At 41.1% G+C, this 24,149-nt stretch overlaps 1 protein-coding gene across 1 annotated transcript in view; it reads right to left on the reverse strand.

Moving 5' to 3' along the window:
• Window positions 1-24,149, reverse strand: part of LDLRAD4 (low density lipoprotein receptor class A domain containing 4) — a 610,108-nt gene that overhangs the window by 15,722 nt on the left and 570,237 nt on the right. The window contains exon 6 of the mRNA XM_023724825.1: window positions 17,209-17,363. Coding sequence (XP_023580593.1) covers window positions 17,209-17,363 — 155 coding nt within the window. The remainder of the gene's footprint in view (window positions 1-17,208; window positions 17,364-24,149) is intronic.

Raw genomic sequence — 24,149 nt, forward strand, 5'->3', positions numbered from 1 at the left:
GTTGTACTATAAGAGATATGTAACAAAGACAGGAAGTTTAAAAGATTTATTAAAAGAGAATTTATTTGATGTGATCAAAGTTTTATCTGTCATGGTCAAAGTTTATCTGTTGTGGCTAAAGATGGGTTAATTTATGAGATTTTTAAGAGCTTTAGTATCAAAGGAAACCCTGGTGGTGTAGTAGTTAAGAGCTGCCTCTGCTAACCAAAAGGTCAACAGTTCAAATCCACCAGGCACTCCTTGGAAACGCTACGGGGCAGTTCTACTTTGTCTTATAGGATCACTATGAGTTGGAATCGACTTGACAGCAACCGGTTTTTTTTGTTTGTTTGTTTTGTTTTGTATCAAATAGTATATAAAGTCAAAAAATTAGGTTTCTCACTGTTCAAAGGACAAAATTTTCTTTACTGAATCGAAGAGTTAATTTTATCCTCTGTGTAATCCACCTTGAAGGCAAGTGTTCCGTGTATCATTAGAATAATTTCCTGAGTTCACATGTTGAAAACTAAGCCACGTGGCTTTGAAAAAGCTAAGGTTTCTACCTTTAAAATCTTTGTCATTTTGGCTGAACTAAGTATTGTTTCTCGTGACCTATGATAAACTCCTGACAACTTTGAAACTTTGTGGAAAGGCATAAAAGATTTGTTTCTGCTTTGTAAAGGGAAAAGTGCTTTAAAAATAAAAAAGATTTAATGTGTTTCAACTTAACATGAAATGTGTTGTCAAATCAGAAGAGCCAAATTTTCTTTGGGGTAAAAATTTATGTATCAGTGTCTCCTTTTATGTTTTGGCTGATACTAGACAACAAGAGCATAATATTATCGGTCATAATTTTAGTTAGTTTTTAAAAATTACTCGCTTGGTTACAGCTTTAATTCTTTTGAATCTAGTATCATCAAACCAATGGTTTTAACTGGGGAGAATGTGTTTCAAACCACTGTTTTTTTGGTTTTTTTTTTTTCCTTTTCTCCCATTTGTGAAAAGACATTTTCTTTCCTCTTTGGGGGAACTTTTGTTTGATGCTCAGATTTTGTCTATAGTTCTAATATTCCTCCATCTGAGGCTCTGGAAAGTTAAATTATCTAGAACCTGTGTTTTTTTTTTCCCCCATTGAATTGAATCAATCTTACCAAAAATCGCTGTATACAGTTTAAGAAGCTAAGTTCCCCATATCTTTATTTTGTGTGGTATTGTGCCTGTTCTTTGAGCTGGCCTTACAGACAGGTGAGTTTATGTGGTCTTTCTGTCTCGTTTTGTTCTGAGAGCTTGCTTCTGGTCTAGAGTGTTGTGACTGAGTTTCTGTCTTGTATCAGGTTGGAGGCTATGGCTAACAGTTGCTGTTTTGTGTAAGGCTGTCTTAAAACCTCAGTTCTTTCCTCAGCCAAGAAAAGCTGTGTCTTGTGTTTGTCTTTATGATTTAGACTTTTAGTAGCTACTTTGGAAAACTTTAATATAAATTGTTCTGTTTGAAAAGTGCACCAAGATTTTTATGTTCTGTACTATGTCAATCTTAAAAGTGAAACCTTTCTAGGTAAGTTAAGCTAGATATTATAAAATGTGTTTTATTTAAGGAAAAGGGGTAATTTTGTCCTAGAATGAAACTAGTAGTTGCAGAGTTGGAAAAGGAGGCATAGGACAAGTCTAGGAGAGAGAGAGAAAAGAGGGTTAGCCAAAAACTGATGAATTCATTTACAAAATAGCTAAAGAGCTTTGGTATTTACGAGTAGACAAAAGGTTGTGATAAAGAGAAAGCGAAACTACTTATCAAGAGAATAATAAAAGGGAAAGAAAGTAGTTAGCTTTGGCTTTTTAAAATTCTTAGGCCAACTTAAACATAGGTAAATGAACTGGAATGACCTAATCTTGTCTTCTATCATGAGTCAAAAAATAGGGAGGGCGGGACAGGATCAGGCCTCCTCAGTCCCCAGTCTCTGAGGTCACATAGCTCCAGGGAAGCATTTGAAAGACCCCTTCCAACTAGGTGGAGATCTTTCTAGGCAAAAGAAGATAAGAAAAATGCCACCTTATAATTATCTATTGGTAGATCCCAATCCTAAGAAAACTGTAAATAAGTTCTCTCTATTGTAGAGGAATTCTAAGAAGCCAAAAGAAAGAAATCACAATGAGACACACCTGAAATGGCTTGGGGAAATGTTTCCACCCCTAGGCAGAGACTTAAGGTTATATCCATATCAATGAATCGGTCATTGAGCAGAGACTTTATAATTTCCAAAGCCAGTTGATAAAATCTTTAAGAGCTAAAATTAGATTGGGGAAAATATGGGAAATAGTAAAAGTTGAATGAAAACTTAGAATATTTAAATAAACTTTATTTCAACAGTAATTATGTTTTATGGTATACAGGCTTAAGATAATTTCCAAGATCTTTAGGTAACTTACTATATTAAATTGAATTAATAGATATTTGTCATAATTTAAATTTATATACTTTTGCTTTTTATGCCATATATATATATATATATTTAGAGCCCTGGTGGCACAGTGGTTAAGAGCTCAGGCTGCTAACCAAAAGGTTGGCAGTTTGAATCCACTACCACTCCTTGGAAACCCTATAGGGCAGTTCTACTCTTTCCTATAAGGTTGCTATGAGTTGGAACCCACTTGGCGGCAATGGGTTTGATTTTGTTGGTTTACTATAAGAGATATGCAACAAAAACAACATTCAAGAGGTTTATTAAAAATAAATTCATTTGATATGGTCAAAAGTTTTATCTGTCTGGCTAAAGTTTAATTTATGAGATGTTTTAGGAGCTTTAATGTTAAATAGCATATGAAAAAATTGGATTTCTTGCTGTTAAAAGAACAAAAAATTTTTTTTTTTGATTAGTGAGTTGAAGGGTTAATTTATTCTTTGTGTAACCTGCCTTGAAGGCAAAAGTTCAGCTTCTCATTAGAATAAAATTCTTGAGTCGAAAACCAAGCTGCATGGCTTTAAAAAAAAAGCTAAGCTTTTACCTTTAACATCTTCTGTTTCTTGGTGACTTTTGATAAACTCCTGACAAGTCTGAAACTTCATGGAAAGCCACAACAATTTTTATAAAGGAAAAGTGCAAAAAATGTTTATTTAATATGTTATAAATTACATGGAACATGTTGTCAAAACCAAGAGAAGCCCCTGATTCTCTTTGGGTTAAAATTTACATGTTAGTATTTCCTCTTATGCTTTTCCTAATGTTAGACAACAAACATAATATTATGTCATAATTTTATTATTTTTTAATTGCTAACTTGGTTGTAACTTTTTTTTTTTAATCTAGCATCATCAAAGCCAATAGTTTTACTGGGGAATTCACATTGTTTACTCATGAAGTTTTTTTTATTATTACTATTCAGATATTTGTAGACTTGATAATCTTGGTATATGCTTGGTATATCCTGACTATATGGTATTTGTCTCAAGATTATTATGTATTATATCTAAAGCTGTTTGAAAATAAGGTTAATCATTATGTTTAGAGATATTTTTGTCTAAAGTTTTTTTTTAAAAACTCATTTTATTTGCATTACTTTTATAATTTCTGTCAGGTCTTTCACTTTTAAGAGTATTATTTTTACAAATTAATCATGGCCATATTAAGGTTTGTCGTCTGCAGATAAGTTTTTGCTTTGCTGATTTGCTGAAAACGTTTGACCAAAATATCTCAAAAAAAGATGGACTATATTGGACTTGTGAAAAGGACTGTGACTAGACTGAATCCAGATTTCCAGAATTCTGATGTAGAAGATGACAGGTTCACAGACTGCAGCTGATCCAGAATCACGTGGAACAGAAATGAACTATATAGGACTGAGTAAACTAAAGGATTATTATGGGTTTTATATGGGAATATCAATAATGTTTTAAGGTCCTAATTTCTAAATATAAGAAACCATTTTCCTTTTTCTCCTAAATTATCTAACTAATGGATTTAGATATATTGTAACTCTCAAATTAGAAGTTCTTGTTGGTAAACTCCGCAAAGTTGTATATATCATAACCAGAGAAGTGTCTGAAGTTTGAGCTATGATTTTACAAAATAAAATGGCATTAGATTTCCTGTTAGTGTCTCCCAAGGAAGTTTATGCCTTAATAGATAAATGTGCTGTGTTTATATTAATACACAGTCTGAGGTTTTACAGAATGTCATTGCTGCTGAGGCACATGAAAAGCAATTACTGATTCTGCTTATGTATAAACAAACACCTCATAAAGATTTGTTTCCTTGTTTCAAAGACCTTGGTGTCATGGTTTCATTGGTTATTTCAGACAATTGGCCTAATATTGTTAGTGCTTCTGCTCTCCCTCCTAGTTCACTGTATGGTGCCTACTATCTTAAAAACCAGATGATGCCCAACTACCATTATTGAACATTTTTGATCCAAGACTCTATAGCAGGATCATGATCAAAAGGAGGGAATGATGAAAAGAGTTGTAATTCTCCTGGAATCCAGATTTCTGGCTTTCATGGAGGTTGGGGTAACCTACACAGACCATTGCCTTTGGGTATCCTTTTGAACCTTGAGCTTTGAGAAAAAACTTGTTCCTGAAGCCACTTTTGAGTGAAACAACGGTCCAGATAAACTAGTAAGACCATTTTGCTCTGGGCATTGTGCATTGTGCTTTTTTGAAGAATTCAGTCTGTTTTGGGAAACTGACTCCAAAGATGAGACTGAGAGATATGTTTAGGGTAAATCAGTAGTTAGTTTAATTAATCTTCAGGACAATGCTATATGAAATACCTGTTTAATGTTTGTAATCAAACTGTCACCCCCCCCTTGCTGTGCAGAAAATTATATATCTTGAAGAAACCAGGTTCTCAGAGATCGACCTCACATCTTGAGTTAGCCTTTTGAGAAACCAAGTAGTTCCTCCAATGTGGCTGTGCCCTGCACTTACCCTAATTTAAAATAACAAAATCAGAGTGTGTGAGTGGAAGAAGACACGCTTGTAATAGTGATAAAAGAATTTGTATGAAAATTCATGATTGGAACAAGGAATATGTGAAGACAACCTAAAACTGAGGCACTTGGCCTAACTAATATGGTTGACACAAGGTCTGGCTTGGACTCCATTTTGTCGTAGGTGCCACTTATGCTTCTGAGAAAGTGACCCATGACTATTAATAGGTAAACTAGGGAGCGGCAGCTTGTCCTCAGGAAGAACACTTAGTATGTTTTAAATAGATTAACTGAAGCCTTACAACAGGAGGGGTCCATCCTCTATTATCTTGCTAATAATGTATTCTCTAATGGAAACTTGGTTGTCACATGTAAATTTTTCTATACCTTCTGTTTCCTCTAGACAAACTTTGTGTGCTCCTTATGGATGTATGTTTTTGTGTGGTGGATCCAACTATGCTAATTTAGATGATTCCTTTCCAACTAACAGTGGATTTACATGGGCAATCTCTTGTTTAGATTCCTGGTGAATGTGTGGGCAATAGCACTTTGGGAACTTTAGGATTACCTTTATATTCATAGTAATGATGCTAGTAAATATTGGAAAGGTAATATTAAATTGTTACACATTGTAAAATAAGAGTCAGAAGAAAATCCATTGGTCCAACACTCAGGGTGGGGTTGGTCATTTCTAAGAGCTTTAATTCCTACTTATGGTATAGTTGAATTAGAGAAATCTTTAAGAAATTTATCAATCACTATGGGACAAATAGCAGATGAAGTTGCTAATGGAAACACAACAGTGATCTCTGACCTCATTAGCCAAGGTGATATTAGATAACATTAGAGTCTTAAATTTTTTACTAGCCCAAGAAGGTGGAGTCTGCGCTGTAGCAAATACCATTTGTTGCATTTAGATAAATAACACAGGCGAAGTAGAAGAAGATATATATTGTATTAGACAGTAAGCTACTTGGTTACACACTATAACACCCCTAGGAACACTAGATTTATTTGGTTGGTTACAATCAGGAATAAGCATACGGGCTAGATCACTATTGCAAGGAACAGTAATATTCTTATCCTGCATTCTAATAGTATTAGGCATAATAAAACTTATCTTCTATTGTCTTACATACTAAAAAGGCAAAAGGAAGGCTCAGGCTAAAATGTTGATGTACATTGATTCTGCTCATTTCTGCAATGTGATTGATAGAAACTTCACTTTTAAGATCCTGGTGAAGAGCCAGATGGTATCCAGTGGAAAACCAGCACTGTAAGTTTAAAGAGCCTGCCATGGCTGCCATGTAGGAGCCTGACCAAGTTGAGGTTTGGATCATCAATGTGTTATTTCCAATCTCTGATCAAAAGGAGGGAGTGACTTAGGAGTTAAAACTGGAACCGTTATTCCCTGTCCTTGAGTATAAAGAATATGACCCAGCTGGAGCAACAAGCATTCACAAGTACACATCACCTGGGCCCTGAGGTATAAAAAAAACAGCTAGAACAATCTTGGCAGACATCTTTTAGGAAAACTTTCACATAAACAAATACTTAGGGCACAAAACACACACATATTTTCCACTCTTATCTTTTTCTATTAGGAGTTAGTAAATACTAAGATTTGTTGGACCAGTGAAGACCCTCCTGACTGTTGTTACTGAAACTGGTACCAATGATTATTAAGAAAGACAATTCAAAATGTAGAATCACAGTGATTTAGCATTTTTTAGCTAATCTGTGAAAAGGTGAATCTTTTAATAATTTTACCCATTTGTAATGTCAATATATACTGATGATTCTGTAATATTCCTCAGACTCGGGCAGACATGGCTCTGGCAGCATGCTTTTCCATTTCCCATTTTTGCCTCTTGGAACATAAGATGAATAAAATCTTTCTTCTTGCTTTACTTTGTGGTGATTTTACCCTAGGACAGTACACTGTGTTTACGTATGGTTTTGTGAAACTACTGTTTTATTTGTGTTTTGCCATTTGTGATGTAAAATATGTTTCTTAATGTTCTTCATGGTCAAAAACAGTTTGAGGGCTTCTGATGTAAGCCAGTTAGCCCTCATATTAGATAGGAGGACACTGAGGCCGAAAGAGGGCACATTGCTCATGCGGTGACACAGCCAATTCATGGCAAAGCAAGGCCATAATTGGCCATTTGGCTTCTACCCACGGCCTCGTCCAAGGGAATGGATATGTTGTATGGCTTCAAATATCTGGAGGTCTGTTCTCCTGTCTGTCCCAGGGTAAGCATTTTAAAGTATGAAAGAACTGGTCATTGAATGTACAGCAACTCATTTATCTTCTGATGAAATTAATTTTCTCTTGTTTCCTCTCTTTTTTCATGCAATCTCTCCACTGTCAAAATGCTTCAGTATTATTGTCTTTTCTGCTCTAGATGGCAGCAACAGCTTGGATGTAAAGGCAGTGTCTCTAGATGGCAATTACTCTTTTCTCCAGTACTTTCCCCTTTATTTCTCCTTGGAAATCCATCATCAGACTTTTCTCAAGACTCTTCCAAGTTGACTCAATGAGGACATTTCCCTTAAGAAAAAAGATAAGTCATCCAAGAGTGTCTTTTGGGAAGAAAAGAAAGGGAATCCTTTATATTTCCAGAAAGGTCTATAGGTGGAGTTTGCGGCAGGGAAATGGAGCCATGAGGAAAAGTCGTAGAGGAAAATGACCACGGAGGTAAGCTGAGCAGAGAAAGAGCTGCAGCCAGGCACCCCTCCACTGTCCAGGGCACTGGAGGGAAAGGGAGCAGTTAGTTACATGGAGAAGCTACCCTGGGAATCACAAAGATTGGGTAACACAAAGTGGGGAACTGCACACTATCAGCTTAGGCAGTCATGGTATCATATTGGAGTCCAAGCACCTAATTTAGTGTAGGGTATCAACACAGAGTCAGGACCCAGCCACCTTCCTTGGCATATCTTTGCAGCCCTGTGAAGCCTCCCCAACAAAGGGCACCCAAAATTAGAATAAACTGAGATTTTATTTTCCAGAACTCACCATATACATTTTCAAGGACTAAGTCAAAAACAAACATTACCATTAGAATTAAAAGTTACATGTACTTATAACATTTTTCATAAGTTTTATCGAAAAGTCTGATTTTAGCAGATTTTTGCCACAACATAGACCATTCAGTGAGCTCAAATGAGTTACCTTGGGAGGCTGTACATGCTCCAAATACTGGAATTGCCTTCAGATAAGCTTATTGTGAGCAGAGGATTTTTTTAATTACAAAGTAATACATGAATGCATCCTTACCATAAAACTTTTAACAAAACAGATCAAGACCCCTCATCTGCCTCCTTGAATTCCAGCTCCTTCTCCAGAGGTAACCCTCAGTTTGCTATGATCCTTTTAGACCTTTCTCTACAGCATCAGTTGGTAATTTGCACAACATCAGTCACACTTGGCTTTGCACCAAAACTTTATCATTGAGTTTGATCACCCACATAATTCCTAAGACTTAACTCTAAATGGATTTTTGGCTGGTATCAGAAATCAAATCCATACTCAGACAACAAACAGGTAAAAGGAAGACTTGCCATCATTGAGAATTAAAAAGAAATTTCTCTTGAGAAATTTCACAAAAATGAACTGAGAGCTCTGAAGGTGATTTTAAAACTCTTCTGAGCAACCTCAGTAAAGTGGCATCTGAGCTGCTCCCAGGCTTGGAGATGACCTGGTAGTAAAAGAGCAGGGTTTGCTGCAGGACAGCTACAGTCTGATGTCAGCCCAGCAGCTGGCCTCCTGCTTCTCTCTCTCTCTCTCTTTCTTCTGCTTCTCTTACTTGAAGGGAAATTTTGAAGCTAGGTTAAAATCATCTATCTTCTAAATGCTTCCAGTGAACACACCATCCTCTGTGGGTAAGACCTTGTAAGTAGCCAGTCTGGCCACTGGATTACCTGAGAACCCTTGCTCATTCGGAGCATGCACTGCCAAGGTGTGAGCACAGCACCTGGTTTGACAGCTGGACAGCCGACCTGCCCCCTGGGTCCCCTTGCTGCTGGAAATGCAGTTTCAGTGGCTCATAAGGGAGAAATCTTATGGGACAAACTCCACCACAAAAAACACCTGCCTCACCTCATGTTCCCTTCCATCTTTGTCCCAGCAATGATGCCAGGTGGGATGTGGCTCTACTTTACTCTGAGTGGCAATGCATACCTATTTGCAACTGTGTCATTAAGCCCTTTGGTTCACTTCTGTCATTTTCTAAGTGCTTTTCTACAGGTAGGCTGTGACAGGTAGAGGTGGGAGGATGCAATTCCCCAGTGACGTGGCTCTCTGAGATAGCATGGGTGAACCCAAGGCTCCAGACTTGTACTGGCATGCCCTCGGCTGCCTTGTGACCCCTGAGTGGCCCTCTTCGAAGACTCTGACTCAGTAGGACCTTGGGGGCGGAGCTTCATGGAAGATTCCTGATGCCAGCTCAGGCTGCACAATGTCACACTACCACTCTCAGTGGCCTCAAGCTGGGGTGTACAGCATGATTGGTCTCTGAACAGCATCTGAAAGGGCCAGGGGCTTCAGGACAGAGCAAGAGATACCCCAGCTGTCCCCAGACTGCAGTCCCCACCCTGGTCCATCTGCTGTCTCTCCTCCTAGGGCCGTGGCCAAGGAAGCTCTGGTACCTCAGTGCCTGTGTCCTGAGGGGCCAGGTCTGCCAGGGCAGGTGCCTGGCCAGATTCCAGCCAAGAGAGGGTAGCAGCATCTGGAGGGAAGCTGGGCTCTGCTGACATGCTTTACCTGCTCAGGAAAGGCTCTTCACGAGGCAGCCAGGGCCTCCCACCTAGCTTGTTTTTACCGTTGTGGTGGAGGCACAGGACAGGAATATTTTCTCTGAAAAGTGGCAACGAGTGCAACCATGCAAACCTGTAAATGGCCGTGGGCTCTCCACCTGCATGGGGGCCCCTCAGGGCAGGCTGCAGTGGACAGCCCGGCCTGGTGGAGGTGGCGCAGTGAGCAGCCGTGGTGCCAGGCTGGAACAGCCCAGGCTGCCCAATGTCCTGTCTTTTCAAGAGAAGCTGTACATTCTAATTTTTAAGTGAAATCACCCACTTCTTGAAAGTTGGATAAAATTTGTCAAAACACTCTGTAAGACAAACCAACTCCTGGCCACTCTGCAAGCTCCAGCCCAAGGCAGGTCATTCTGGGTGGACTGAAGGAGCAGTTTCTGTACCACGAGAGCTGGGAGACCCCAGCCCTCTGTGTCAGCATCCTCCCTGAGGCTCCTCCCTCGGAGCCGCTGAAAATCATTTCTGTGGGGAGGCCCAGGCATCTGCATTTTCTCAATCATTTAGCCCCGAAGCAGCTGATAATGAAAAAAATGCCTGACAAGACTTCTTACATTAATTTTTAAATTTAATGCGCTGTTTTTATAGATCAAAAATGGCTGAATATCGACAACTTCATATGGTTCATACTAAGTAGAATGTCTGTTCCTCCTTAGTAGATGGCCAACCACCTCTCCCATTGCTGCCCCTCACTGCCCTCCCAGGATAGGACCCCAAAAATGAGGAACACCAGGACCAGGACGCCCCCCCAAGCCAGGACCCTCAGAGCCAGGACCTCCAGAACCAGGACCTCCAGGACCAGAACTCCCCAGGGCCAGGACCAGGGCTGGACGGGAGCAGCCGAGTTGGCAGGGTGAGTAGGGCAGGCCACTGGGCCCTCTCTGGCTCTGGCAAGAAAGACACCGGCAACTTGTTCAAACACCTCTCAGGGCTGTGGTTGGAATATTTATGCCCCTTTGTTGTTTTCCTGCTACTTGGTGGCCTAAGATAATGAAAAGAAATCCAGACAGTCTCAAAGCTCTGTAATCAAGTAAACTGGGCTCTCAAAAACAAACCTATGGTACCTCAGAAAGCACACACAGAATTTCTATTATGAACCACAATGCTGGGTGCCATTATTTAAGTGTCTGCTTTTCTTGTAGTTTAATTTAAGCCTGAGTCGCTGTTTTTCATTTTCACCCGGAAATAACTGCTTCTTGAGGGGCAGCATCACCCCATCCACAAAGCTCTCCTGGAATAGGGTCTCAGAACACAGACGTACCCTCAGCTCAGGACACTGGCAGCTGGCAGCTGGGCCTCCCACGCAGGCCTATCAAATTGCCCTGGCCGGAGGCGTCCTGGGGCACAGAATGCTGCCCTTCCCACACACATACATCCCTTTGGAGCCAGAGAAGGAAGGCATGGGTAGCGTGCAGGCATAAGGGTGGTGATGGCGGACAGCCAGGACCAGCCTAGGCCCTCCGTTGCCGAGGAGGCACCTTTGAGGACAAAGCCCTCACAGCAACATCAGGGGTCTGGCTCAGATGGGGAAGGGACCAAAAGAGCATTTGGTCCAACTGTCACTTTCCAGAAGAACACTCTTCCTGAGAGCCCAGGACACTCAGAGCTAGTGGGATTTTATTTTATTAACCACAATCTTGCTTTCTCTTTGGTGGAATGGAGCACCCCACGAGCCATGGCAGCCAGCACACACCAGTGGTCACAACCAGGTCAGAACATGCATATTCCAGCCTCTTCCTCTAAAATAAAACCCAGCACCTTTCTGATATTTCCCTGATAGTAATTTTCCAGCTTGACTATAAGTCTTCCAGTAGAAACATAAAAATAAATTAACAGTGTTAAACCAAACCACCCAGAAGCTGATAAATTAGACCCCTGCCCTTCTCACACCAATTTAAATACATCTTTTACTGACATGCTAATGAAGCCCTCCTGTGGCTCTATAACAAACAGGACCAAAAGGATCACCCTCAGAAGTGAAGCACCCCAATCATAGGCTGAGAAGGAGCAGAAGCTTCATCCTGAGAGACCGGCACACCACGCCCTTCTGGTTCCATGCAGGCAAGTGGCAAGAGGGAGTCCTGGAGCCACAGCACCCCTCAGCCTGGGTTGTGGGTACTTATAAGAACAAAGGGCATGTCAGAAGCACTCCAGTGCTCTGATTCAAAGAAGAAACCCCACCATCAGCAGCACAACCACTCATTCATCTTCACCAGTCACTTTCCTCTCAGGGGCATTTCATTAATCCTCACAGCCCCACAGGGAAGCCAAGGAGGGTAATTACCAACACGCTTTGTCGTGCACAGTGAGGTCTTTCCCCTTCCGTGTGGCCATGTCCAGCCAATCCCCTGTCCAGCTCCTTGCAACCCCTTCACAGGAGGCAAGGAGGTTCCGACAGTCACCTGTGGATGTTGAGGGGTACTGGGAAGTGGGGGGACCCCGAGAGGGCAGTGTCCAGTGCACACCCAGTGGACACTGGTCCAGATAGGCCTGGGGGCATTGGCCAAGGGACTCTGTCCCAGACACTTCTGCCCCACCCCACAAACACAGAGGGCCACCTGAGACCCTGAGTCCCCCCAGTAAGATCTAGAAAATGCTGGTGGGGCCTCTGCCATAGCTAGCTGGGCTCAGGGAAGGGCAGAGTGCAAGGAGCTCCCTTCTCTTCTCTCTTTACTTCTCACTCAGTGCCTGGCTTGCAGCAGGTGCTTTGTGGATGACGACAGACAGAGAAAGGCAGACTTTGCCCAGGGAGACTGCTCCCAAGGCAGAGTCCCAAGGAGGACCCTCTGGTCATGCCAGGCCTCTGTGGACCCCACTATCTCCCCCAGGGCTGCTGGAAGTGTTCTCATTCCTCTGTTGTGTGCCCCAGAGCCAGCCTGAGAGACATACTTTGGAACAAGTATACTTGACCACAGCAAGGCCAGGGATGCCAGGGAAGAGTGGCGAGCAGCCCTGGGTATGCTTAGGGCTTCTCCGTCTATTGACATTTGGGCCAGATCATTCTTTGTTGGGGGGATGTCCCACATTGTGGGATGTTTAGCAACATCCCTGTAGTACCTCCTTCCCAGCTGTCAGCTGTGACAACTCACTTCTCCAGATACTGCCAAATGTCCCCCGGGGGCAAAATCACCCCTGGCTGAGAACCTCTGGTGTAAACTAATCAGTTGTTTTCCTAATGCTGTAACAAAGGAACTGGCACTTCCTAGAAGGAGTCAGGGAAGGAAGTACGCAACTGTGAGGCATGACGCCCTGGGTGAGCAGGTCCTGGAAGACAGGAGGCTTGGAGGTAGAGGGTGGGAACAGAAATGGAACTGTGACCTCACTCACAATATTATCTAGGGCTGTATTTGTACCCAGAGAGGAGGAAATTCTCTTCCTCACCTGTTCTCTTCCTTTTTTTAGAGCTATAACAAAATAAAACCTATTGCCTTAGAGTCAATTCTAACTCATGGAGACCCCATGTGGGTTGGAGTAGAACTGCTCCATAGAGTTTTCCTGTCTGTAATCTTTACGGAAGCAGATTGCCAGGCTTTTCTGCCATGGCACCGATAAGTGGGTTAGTAGATGAGTGCAAATCTTTTGCACCACCAGGGACTTTCTCTAGGCTAATGCTCCTAGTAATGAAATGAGCAAGGGTCTGGCACTGAACTGTCTCTTGTAACTGTTTAAAGTGCACCTTGACTTTATGAAACATTAAGCAATCAAGCGCAGTCTGTTGTAAGCTGTGCAATATCCACACTCCCATTTTATTGAGGAGAGAAATCCAGGCATTAAGAAGTAGCACGCCAGGGTCACACAAAAAACCAATAGTACAGCAGCAAAGTGCTGTGTGAGGCTTGAATCTCAGCACAAAACTCTCAGGGGAATGGACAGTGATAAAGACATCACCAGCTTTTGACCATCCCCATGGGGCAGTTCTACTCTGTACTTTAGGGTTGCTATGAGTTGGAATCAACTCAACAGCAAACTTCCTGCGTGCGAAGCCTGAAGGGACCTCTACAGTCACCATGTCACCTCCCTGACTTGAGGGGAGGGAGACCCACTCTCAAAGGAAATAAAAACACATTCCAAGGGAAAACACATTTATGTTTTTGCTTTTTTGCCTTAAAAAAGGAAAAATATAAATGTGTTTTCTTTTTTGCCTTTTAAAAATGATACTTCTGCTGGGCCTGCTCCTTAGGAGGGCATGACTGTGCCCTCACTGTCACCTCTGTAGAACAAGTCCTGCCTGATGGGGGGACAGGCACTTGGGCAGTGTTGCGGTAATGAGGTGCAAACAATGAGAACAGAGGAAGGAGTCACCTAACCCAAGCAAGGTGAGTCAGGGTAGAAGGGAAGAAGATGCTACCTGAGGCAAGTCTGAAAGGATGCTGGTCAGGGTTAGGTGAGGCAGGGAGTGCAGAGGCTTGAGGGAGAGGGAGGTGAGCAGGAAGTGTAGGGGTGGGTGGGCTGGCAGGGATGGGGAGGGCAGGGGCTGGACAGGAGTCCAGGTGGGGAGACAGCACACACAAAGGGACAGAAAAGAACTCCGTTTCCTATGTTCAGGGAGCTCTTAGCCTTTTTTTTTTTTTAAATTAACAGTTTCTACATGTACAGTTTAGTGACATTGATTACATTCTTCAAGTTGTAATTCTCAAACTCCTTTTCTGAGTTGTTCCCCCCTCATTAACATAAACTCATAAACTTACTGCCCCCGAAGGTTCCTATCAAATCTTTTGACTTGTTGTTGTAAATTTGATCCCATATAGACAGTTCTTAAAAGAGCATAATGCTCAAGGCAGACCTTTTTTACCAGTTAGGCTAAACTATTCGGTTTTAAGATGACTTCAGGGGATATGTTTGGTTTAAGGTTTAGAGATTATCTTAGGGCAATAGTTTCAGGGGTTCATCTACTCTCCATGGCTCCAGAAAGTCTAGAGTCCATGAGAATATGAAATTCTGTTGTACAACTTCCTCCCTTTGATCAGGATTCTTCTGTGGAATCTTTGATCAAAATGTTCAGTAATGGTAGCTGGGCAACATCCAGTTCTGGTCTCATGGCAAAGGAGGCAGTTGTTCATGGAGGCAATTAGCCCTACTTTTCATCTCCTATTCCTGATTCTCCTTCTTCCTCTGTTGGTCCAGGTGAATAGAGACTAACTGTTGTGACTTGGATGGCCACTTGCAAGCTTTTAAGACCCCAGGCACTACATAACTAACTAGGAGGTAGAAGAGAAGCACTAAACATGTTACTAGGCCTATTAACTGGGATGTCCATGAAATCATGACCCTAAAACTGCAAACCAAGGAACAAAATCCCATGAGGCATTTAGTTGTACGTAAGCAGCCTCAGCAGCTATTTTTTTTTTTTTGTCATTGTTGTAAATATATTTATCAGACACCTTTTGTCAAAACTTTTTACAGGTGTACAACTTATTGGCAATGATTACAATAATTGATGATGCCACCCTACCCCTCATCAATGCGATAGTCCCGTCACCATTAAGCTCCTAGGATTTTGGTGCTCACGGAGCAAGCAGTGTAAGACTGGGGACTTTCATAAATTCGTATCCTGTGATGCATGGACCCTTGAGGACTGCCTGTTGTTGACAATAACGGGTGAGTGGGACCGTTTTTATGTCCCAAGTCTAGAGGTCAGCATTCACAGTCCTCACATCAAGTCTGGGGCAAAGTCACCATGGCCAGTGCTTTTTTTTGTTTTTAACTACAAGGTTTAATTTTAGATAGCATGGATTAACTCCACTATGAAGGACGAGATAATTACACTCATAACAACTTATGCTACTTTTCCCAGTTCCATTTTTCATTGCTTACATTACAGTTTACTTTACCAGATGTATTAGTTTCCTAGGGCTGCTGTGCCAAAGTACCACAAACTGTGTGGATTAGAAGAACAGAAATTTATGGTCTCACAGTTTTGGAGGCTAGGAGTCCAAAATCAGGGTGTCTGCCATGTTGATTCCTTCTTAGGGCTCTAAGGAAGAATCTGTTCCTTGCCTCTCTCCTAGCTTCTGGTGATGGTTGCAGATCCTTGGCATTCTTTGACTTGTAGACACATCACTCTAGTCTCTGCCTCATCTTTACGTGATGGCCAATGCTTTTGTAGTTCTGAAATTCTGCTGTTGTGACACTCTGTCCTGTGCGACTCCTTAAACTCTGGGAAGTTGTGTGTAGTTTATGTTCAGAACTTTAGAAGAATCAACCCCACCAGTTCCAGGTGCTAGAACTGTCCTTGCCCCACAGCAGGGCAGCTATAGGACCCAGACACTGAGGCAAACTCCCACTCAGGGGGCTCAGTCGGGACCAGACTCCCTGTGGGACCAAGACCACTTGGGCATGAAAAGCAACATAACAGTGCTGGAGGAGGCTCGGGGGCCAGGATGAGGGCCAGGGGAGACAAAGGAAAGGCGGAGCAGTAGAGAGTGTGTGTGTGGGGTCTTCCTCAAGGTGGGGTCAGGGAGCATGTCCATACATCCACCTTATTTCCATACACCTGCTGTGAAGGCTGCACAGCCACACTCCCACAGTGAGGGCTGGAGGCAGGGCCGGTTGGATGCTCTGCAAAGGCTCTAGCCAGAGTGTCTCCCTGCCGCCTGGCACACCACAGAGACTGAGGGTCTGGTGATTCTGCCTTCTGTGCCCACCAGTGAAGACAAGAACACATACTCGCCTAACTGTATCCACCACTGAAAGATGCTGCCATCATGGACTGTAAAACCTCTTGGAACAGAAAGCCTCAGTGGCCTTGGTCTCCAGGTACAGACAGTAGATCAGCTTAACTGAATATTGGCCTCTTATTTCCGAGGGGAGAAAGGTGATTTGGGTCAAGAGGTCGCTAGGAAACTGAAAAGACAATAGCTGGGAGAGACCATGATGGACTGTTCTTTGAGCAGCCCTGCACAGCCCAACCCCACCTTGGAGCCGACCAGAGAAGACCTCAGGCATCCACTGTTCTTACCATCCCCTTCTGCTCAGCCATACCTTGCCACTGTTGAGCACAGCAGCACCTGCAGACACTTGTAGTGACATTGAAAGGCCTTACTAACCTCTGGGACACCTCCAGGACCAGACTTAAAACAACACAGAGGATCTCACAAGTACAGTGCCAAGTGAAAGAAGTCAGACACAGGAGAGTGCCTGCTGTGTGCTTTTGTTCACACAAGATTCAAAGGAAGCAGAGCCCACCTGTGATAGTAGAGGTCAAGGCAGAGGTGACAAGGCCCCAGTGGCTACACGGGCCTGAGAGGGTTTCAAGCATGTTCTCTTCTTTGATTGGGTGCTGGTAACACAGGTGTGTTCAGTTGGTAACGTGCACTTTTCTGCAAGTATGTCGGCCTTCAATAAAAAGCTTTGCAGTGCCTTTGCACTGCATGGACTGATAAGGATGGTGCTCTGCGGATGGTGTCATGGCTGGTGAGCACTTGGCCCAACCTTTGGGGCCTCAGGCAGAGGCCACAGCAGCCCCTGGGGATGCGGCCTGAGGCCTAGACTCACCGGCTGCAGCCCCTCCTCCTGCCTCCTGCTCTGATCCGGATGGGTGATAAAGGACCGCGTGGAGACTTTGTAATGGTTCAGCAGGCAGACGATGACTACGACCATCACCGTGACCACCACAACGATGATGATGATCTGAGCGAACTCCAGCTCCGCTGTGATGAGAAGAGGAAAGGGCGTTAGCCACATGCCCCTGATGCTCTACCAGCTCCTGTTCTCAAGACCACCGACTTCCTCGAAGTGTTACAGTAACTGCAATTACCAAGAGAGAAGGCCCCTGCATGCATTGGGTCCTTACAGGACTTTAATACCCATTTTAAAGAAGAAGAAATGGAAGTACAGCCATAAAGCAAGCACATGACTGGGCTGGGACTCAATGCAAGGCTGTGAAATTTTGAAGCCTGTGCTCTGGCTCCCACAGGACATTAAATCCAGGCCACTGCCAGACCCGGCCACTAATAGCATCTTGAAGAAAGGGAGGCCCTTGCTTTGGGCACGTTTCAACTGTCCTCTGTGCTCAGCCTAATGCATTTCACAGTTTGTCTTGGCCATTTTATACTGAAAAGGGTCTTATGAAAATTTATTCAGTTGACACTGTGAGAGCCTTCTGAGATGCTGTGAGGTCACTGTCCCCATTCTCCATGTGGGCTGTCACAGTGCAGGTCCAGTGAGTGTTACAGGCACCTGGCCCTCAGCCCAGCCCCTCCCTGCTGGGCAGGTGCTCTGAACTCTGTCTTCTCTTGGTATATGAAAAGCCCAGTGTCACCATCACCTAATCCTCTTCTTGCCAGGTAACATCCTCCATCCCCCGTGACCCAGTGGAGACTTTGTAATGGTTCAGCAGGCAGATGATGACTACGACCATCACCGTGATCACCACAAAGATGATGATCTGAGGGAACTCCAGTTCTTCTGTGATGGGAAGAGGAATAAGGCATTAGCCACATGCCCCTGATGCTCTACCAGCTCTGCTGGGTGAGGGGGGATGGGGAATGTCACCTGGCAAGAAGGGGAATTAGGTGATGGTGACACTAGACTGTTTATACTCCAAGAGAAGACATAGCTCAGAGCACCTAAAAAAAAAAAGCCCTCAAAACTGAAGCAATTTCTCCCAAAATAACCTCTCTTGGAAAGTTAAAACCATCTTTATGGTTGACTCAAATTTCCTAAATTGTATTCTACATAGGGATCAGTAGACTAAAGGGAAAATACATGCTGTTGAAAAGAAACTTGCAGGAGTGATGTCAGCAAGATGACGAAGTAGGCAGCTCCAAGCCCCTGTACCCTCCAGAAAAACAGAAAAGCAAGCAGAAACTGTCAGAACCAACTTTGTCAGAATGCTGGAAAACAGTCCAAAGGTTTACAGCAACCAAGTGAATGCTGAATCAATAAAAGGTAAGTACAAAATGGGAAAGCTCTGTGGTAATTTCACTTGCCCTGAGCCCATCCCCACTCTAGCTTGGCAGCAGTCTTAAAGACAGCAACTCATGTTCCCAGTGTACCTGATTCTGGAGGGAGCAGAGCCCACCTTATTAGCAAATTAGTGAGTTTGTCATTCTAACTTGTCTGGAGGCCTCAAGGACTCATTGTTTCACCTATCTTGGAATACATTCAGGGCAGAAAAGCAGTGGGCATTACTCAAAAAATATTCTGATGTGGACAAACAATCTGCAGCCACCTGGGGCAAAAGACCACAGTTGAGACATATAATAGATCACATAAAGGCAAGAAGGAAAAGCCAGGGAGAATGTTTCTTTGAGAAATTAGGACATTCAAAAGCACTCCTGTATATGGGGGTATTTAGAAAGCCACCCACATACCTCGGGCAAGACGCATGTTCAGAAAACATCTGAAAAAACCCTAAGCTTTCACCTTGAGATGCTCTTTAGGCTCCACATAAGCCTGGAAAATTCTTAAAGGAGTGCCTGAGTGCAGAGCCAATCTGCAAAGACAGAGAGAGGTGGTGGGTATGTGTGTGTGGGTTGTTTGTTTTCTTTGTTCTTGCTAGTTGTTTCCTTTGTTTTTGTTCTTGCTCATGGCATTCAAGGAAATATCTGCCAAAACACTCGTTGAACATGAAGTAAAGGAACAGAGACTTCAGTGACCACACACATCAAGGAATACTTTCTCTGAAAAATAGTTTGGAAAAGTCAATTACAACCTTCAACAATCAAAAACAAAACAAAGCAAAACAAACCTTTAGGAAGGGGGATAATCTGATTTCCAGAGTTACGTTATAATATTCAAATGTCCCAATTTTAACAGCAACAACAAAATAACAAGGCTTATAAAGAAACAGGAAAAGATGGCCCATTCAAAAGAACAAATTAAAGTGACAGAAACAGTCCCCATGGAAGTCCAAATAATGGATTTACCAGAGAAGGACTTCAAAATATATATATACTCAAAGAGCTAAAGGAAAACATGGATTAAAAATAAGACTAAAGGAAACCAGGAAAATGATACAGAAAAAAAAAATCAATAAATACAAATTTAAAGAAGGAACCAAACAGAAATACTGGAACTGAGAAGTACAATAAAGAAAATTAAAAAATTCACTGGAGGGATTCAACAGCAGATTTAAGCTAGTATAAGAATAAACGCATTTGAAGATAGAACAATTGAAATTATCAAGTCTGAGGAGAAAAAGGAAAAAAGAATGAAGAAAAGTGAACAGAGCCTAAGGGAACTGTGGCACACCATCAAGCAAACCAACATAGCATTATGGGAGTCCCAGAAAGGGAACAGAGATAGAAAGCGGAAGAAAGACTATTTGAAAAAGTAATGGCCAAAATCTCCCAAAACTTGATGAAAGACATGAATCTACACATCTAAGAAGGTCAATGAATTTCAAGAAGGATAAACTCAAAAGATACCCAAGTAGAGACACATGGTAATCAAACCGTTGAAAACTAAAGCCAGAAAGAGAATCTTGAAAGCAGCAAGAAAGAAATGACTCATCACATTCAAGGGATCCTCAGTAAGGTTAATAGTTGATTTCTCCTTAGAAACCATGGAGGCCAGAAGCAGACATATATAAAATGCTGAAAAAATAAACACACAAACAGTCTATATCCAGCAAAACTATCCTTCAAAAATGAGGGAGACAATAAGACATTCCCGGAAAAACAAAAGATAAAGGAGTTTGTTACCACTGACCTCCCCTACGAGAAGGGCTAAAAGGAGTCCCCCAGGGGGCAATAACAGCACACTAGAACGTAACTCAAAGCTGTGTTAAGAAATAACGATTCCCAGTAAAGATAACTGCTATAATAATAATAGTGTAAAAGCCAGTATTATTGTAATTTTGGTTTGTAACCGATAAAAATATCATAATAAATGAAGAAAATATTGACATTGTCAATGATTTCGTTCTAATACAATCAACAATCAATGTCCATGGAAGCAGCAGTCAAGAAATCAAACGATGTACTGCATTGGGTAAATCTGTGGCAAAAGACTTCTCTAAAGTTTAAAAAGAAAAGACGTCACTTTGATGACTAAGGTGCACCTGACCCAAGCCATAATCTTTTCAATCACTTCATATACATGCAAAAGTGAGAATGAAAAAGGAAGACAGAAGAAGAATTGATGCATCTGAATTGTACTGGTGAAGAAAACTGACTATACCATGGACTGCCAGAAAAATGAACAAATCAATCTTAGAAGAAATACAACCAGCGTGCTCCTTAGGAGTAAGGATTGTGAGAGTGGCTCACTTACTTTGGACATGTCATCAGGAAAGACCAATCACTAGAAAAGGACATCAAGTTTGGTAAAGTAGAACGTTAGTGGAAATGAAGGAAACCCTCAATGAGATAAATGGTCACAACAATGGACTCAAACATACCAATGATCATGAAGATGGTACAGGATTGGGCAACATTTAGTTCTTTTATACATAACGTTGCCATGGGTCAGAGCCAACTTGATGGCAACTAACAACAACTCCACTTTCTATGCACTATGTGATTTAAAAGACAAATGCATAAAACATTATAAGTCTATGTTATTGGACACACAATATACAAAGACGCAATTTGTGACAACTAAAATATAAGAGGGGAGCAGAATTTTTGCATGCTATTTAAACTCCTCTGGATAGGAGCAGAGCTTCTGTATGCTATTTAAGTTATGTGTGCATCAATTCAAAGGAGACTGTTATAAATTTAGGATGTTTAAAGTAATACTCATGGCAACAACAAAATATCTAAAAAATATATGCAAAAGGAAATGAGAATAGAGTCAAAATGGCTCATTACAAAAAAAATCAACTAAACACAATGAAAGGAAACAAAGGACAAAAAGACACACAAAACAGAGTAAAACTGCAGAAGTCCTTCCTTATTAGTAATTGCTTTAAATGTAAATGGATTAAACTCTCCAAGCAAAAAGGCAGAGACTGGCAGAATAAATTAAAAAAAAAATCATCCAACTATACGCTGTATACATGAGACTCATTTTAAATCAAAAGACACAAATAGATTGAAAGTGAAAGGATGGAAAAAATAATCCATGCAAACAGTAACCAAAAGAGACCTGGGGTGGCTACACTAATATCAGACAAAATAGACATTAAGAAAAAACTGTTACACGAAAGACATTTTGTATTGATTAAAGGGGCAATTCAGTAAGAATATATAACAATTATAAACTCATATGCCCCCAACAATAGATCCCCAAAATACATGAAACAAACTGACAGGATTGAAGGGAGAAACAGTTCTACGATAATAGTTGGATACTTCAACATATCACTTTCAATAATGGATACAGCATTTAGGTAGAATGTCAATAAGAAAACAGAAGACTTGAACAATACTACAAACCAACTAGACCTAACAGACTTATATAGAACATTCTACCTAACAACAGAAGAATACACATTCTTCTCAAATGTACATGAATTATTCTCCAGGATAGGATCTTGTTGGGCCACAAACCAAGTCTTAATAAATTTAGAAAGATTGAAATCATACCAACTGTCTTTTCTGCCCATAATGGAATGAAACTAGAAATCATTAACAAAAAGAAAATGGGCAAATTAACAAATATGTGGAAATTAAACAACACACTCCTAAACTAACAATGGGTCAAAGAAGAAATCATAAGGGAAATTAGAAAATACATTAAGACAAATGAAAACATATAGACAACATACCAAAATTTGTGGGATGCAGTGAAGGCAGTGATCAGTGGAAAATTTATAGCTGTAAGCATCTACATTAAAAAAGAAGATTCGTTTTGGCACACTCTTAACAATTTGATGAATGTCAATTCAAAATGAAAATGAAAGAAATTTTTCTGTCTGGAATATATGTCACCAAAGATCAAGACAATTCGATAATAAAATGGATGCTTTGTGTGTTTTAAAATTTCATTTTAGAAATGACAAATTCAATATTAAATATGTGAGGTATTATCTTTCAAAAAAAAAAGACCCCATATCAATAACCTAACTTTACCATGAGGAACTAGAAAAAGAAGAGCAAACTAAACCTAAAGCTATTAGAAGAAAGAAATAATAAAGATTAGAGCAAAAATAAAAGAAATAGAGAAAAGAAAAATAATAAAGAGAATAAAAGAAACCAAAAGTTGTTTTTGAAAAAAATAACTAAAATTGACAAAGCTTTAGCTAGACTAATAAGGAAAAAAGAAGATAAGATGCAAATAGCTAAAGTCAGAAATGAAAGTGGAGACATTACTACCAACCCTGCTCCTGTTGTTGTTAATTGCCATTGAACTGATTCTGACTCATGGTGACCCCATGTGCACAGAGTGGAACTGCTCCACAGGGTTTTCAAGGCTGTGATCTTTCAGAAAAAAAAAAAAAAAATTATAAGCAACAACTGTATGCCAACAAATTAGATAATCTAGTTGAAATGGACACATTCCTAGAAACACACAAATTCTGTAAATTGGCTCAAGAAGAAATAGAAAATATCAACAGACCTAACACAAGTAAAAAGATTAAATCAGTAATCAAAAACCTCTCAACAAAGATAAGTCCAGGACAAGATGGCTTCACTGGTGATTCTAACATTTCAAACATTTAAAAAGAATTACTGCCAATCCTGCTCAAAGTCTTCCAAAAAATAGAAGAAGTGGGAACATTTCCTAACTCATTCTGTGAGACCGCATTACCCTGATACCAAAGCCAAACAAAGACACCACAAGGAAAGCAAATTACAGATCAATATCCTTCATGAATTTAAATGGAAAAATCCTCAACAAAATACTAGAAAAGTGAATCAAACACATGGTAGAAAGATTACACACCATGACTAACTGCAATTCATCCAAGGAATGCAAGGGTGGCTCAACATGAGAAAAGCAACCAATGTAATATACAACATTAATAGAACGAAGGGGGAGAACACACACACACACACACACACACACACACATACACAAAACCCATGATCATCTCAGTTGATGCAGAAAAGGCACTTGACAAAATTCAACACACTTTCATAATAAAAACACTCAACAAGCTAGGAATAGAAGGAATGTTTCTCAACATGATAAAGGGCATTTATGAAAAACTAACAGCTAACATCATATTCAACGTTGAAAGACTGAAAGCTTTCTCCCCAAAGATTAGGAACATGACAAGGATGGCTGCTTTCACCACTGCTATTCAACGTTGTACTGGTTGTTTAGCCAAAGTAATTAGGCAAGAAAAAGAAATAAATAGCATCCAGATTGAAAAGGATGAAGTAAAACTATCTCTATTCACAGATGATGTGATTCTACATGTAGAAAATCCCAAAGAATCCAAAAAGAAAGCTACTAGAACTAATAAATGAATTCAGCAAAATCTCAGGTTTCAAGATCAATACATAAAAATCAGTTGTGTTTCTATTCACCAACAATGAACAATCTGAAAAAGAATTCAGCAAAATTTCAGGGTTCAAGATCAACACATAAAAATCAGTTGT

The sequence above is a fragment of the Trichechus manatus genome, unplaced genomic scaffold, assembly GCF_000243295.1.
Source record: "Trichechus manatus latirostris isolate Lorelei unplaced genomic scaffold, TriManLat1.0 scaffold00262, whole genome shotgun sequence".
NCBI lineage: Eukaryota > Metazoa > Chordata > Mammalia > Sirenia > Trichechidae > Trichechus > Trichechus manatus.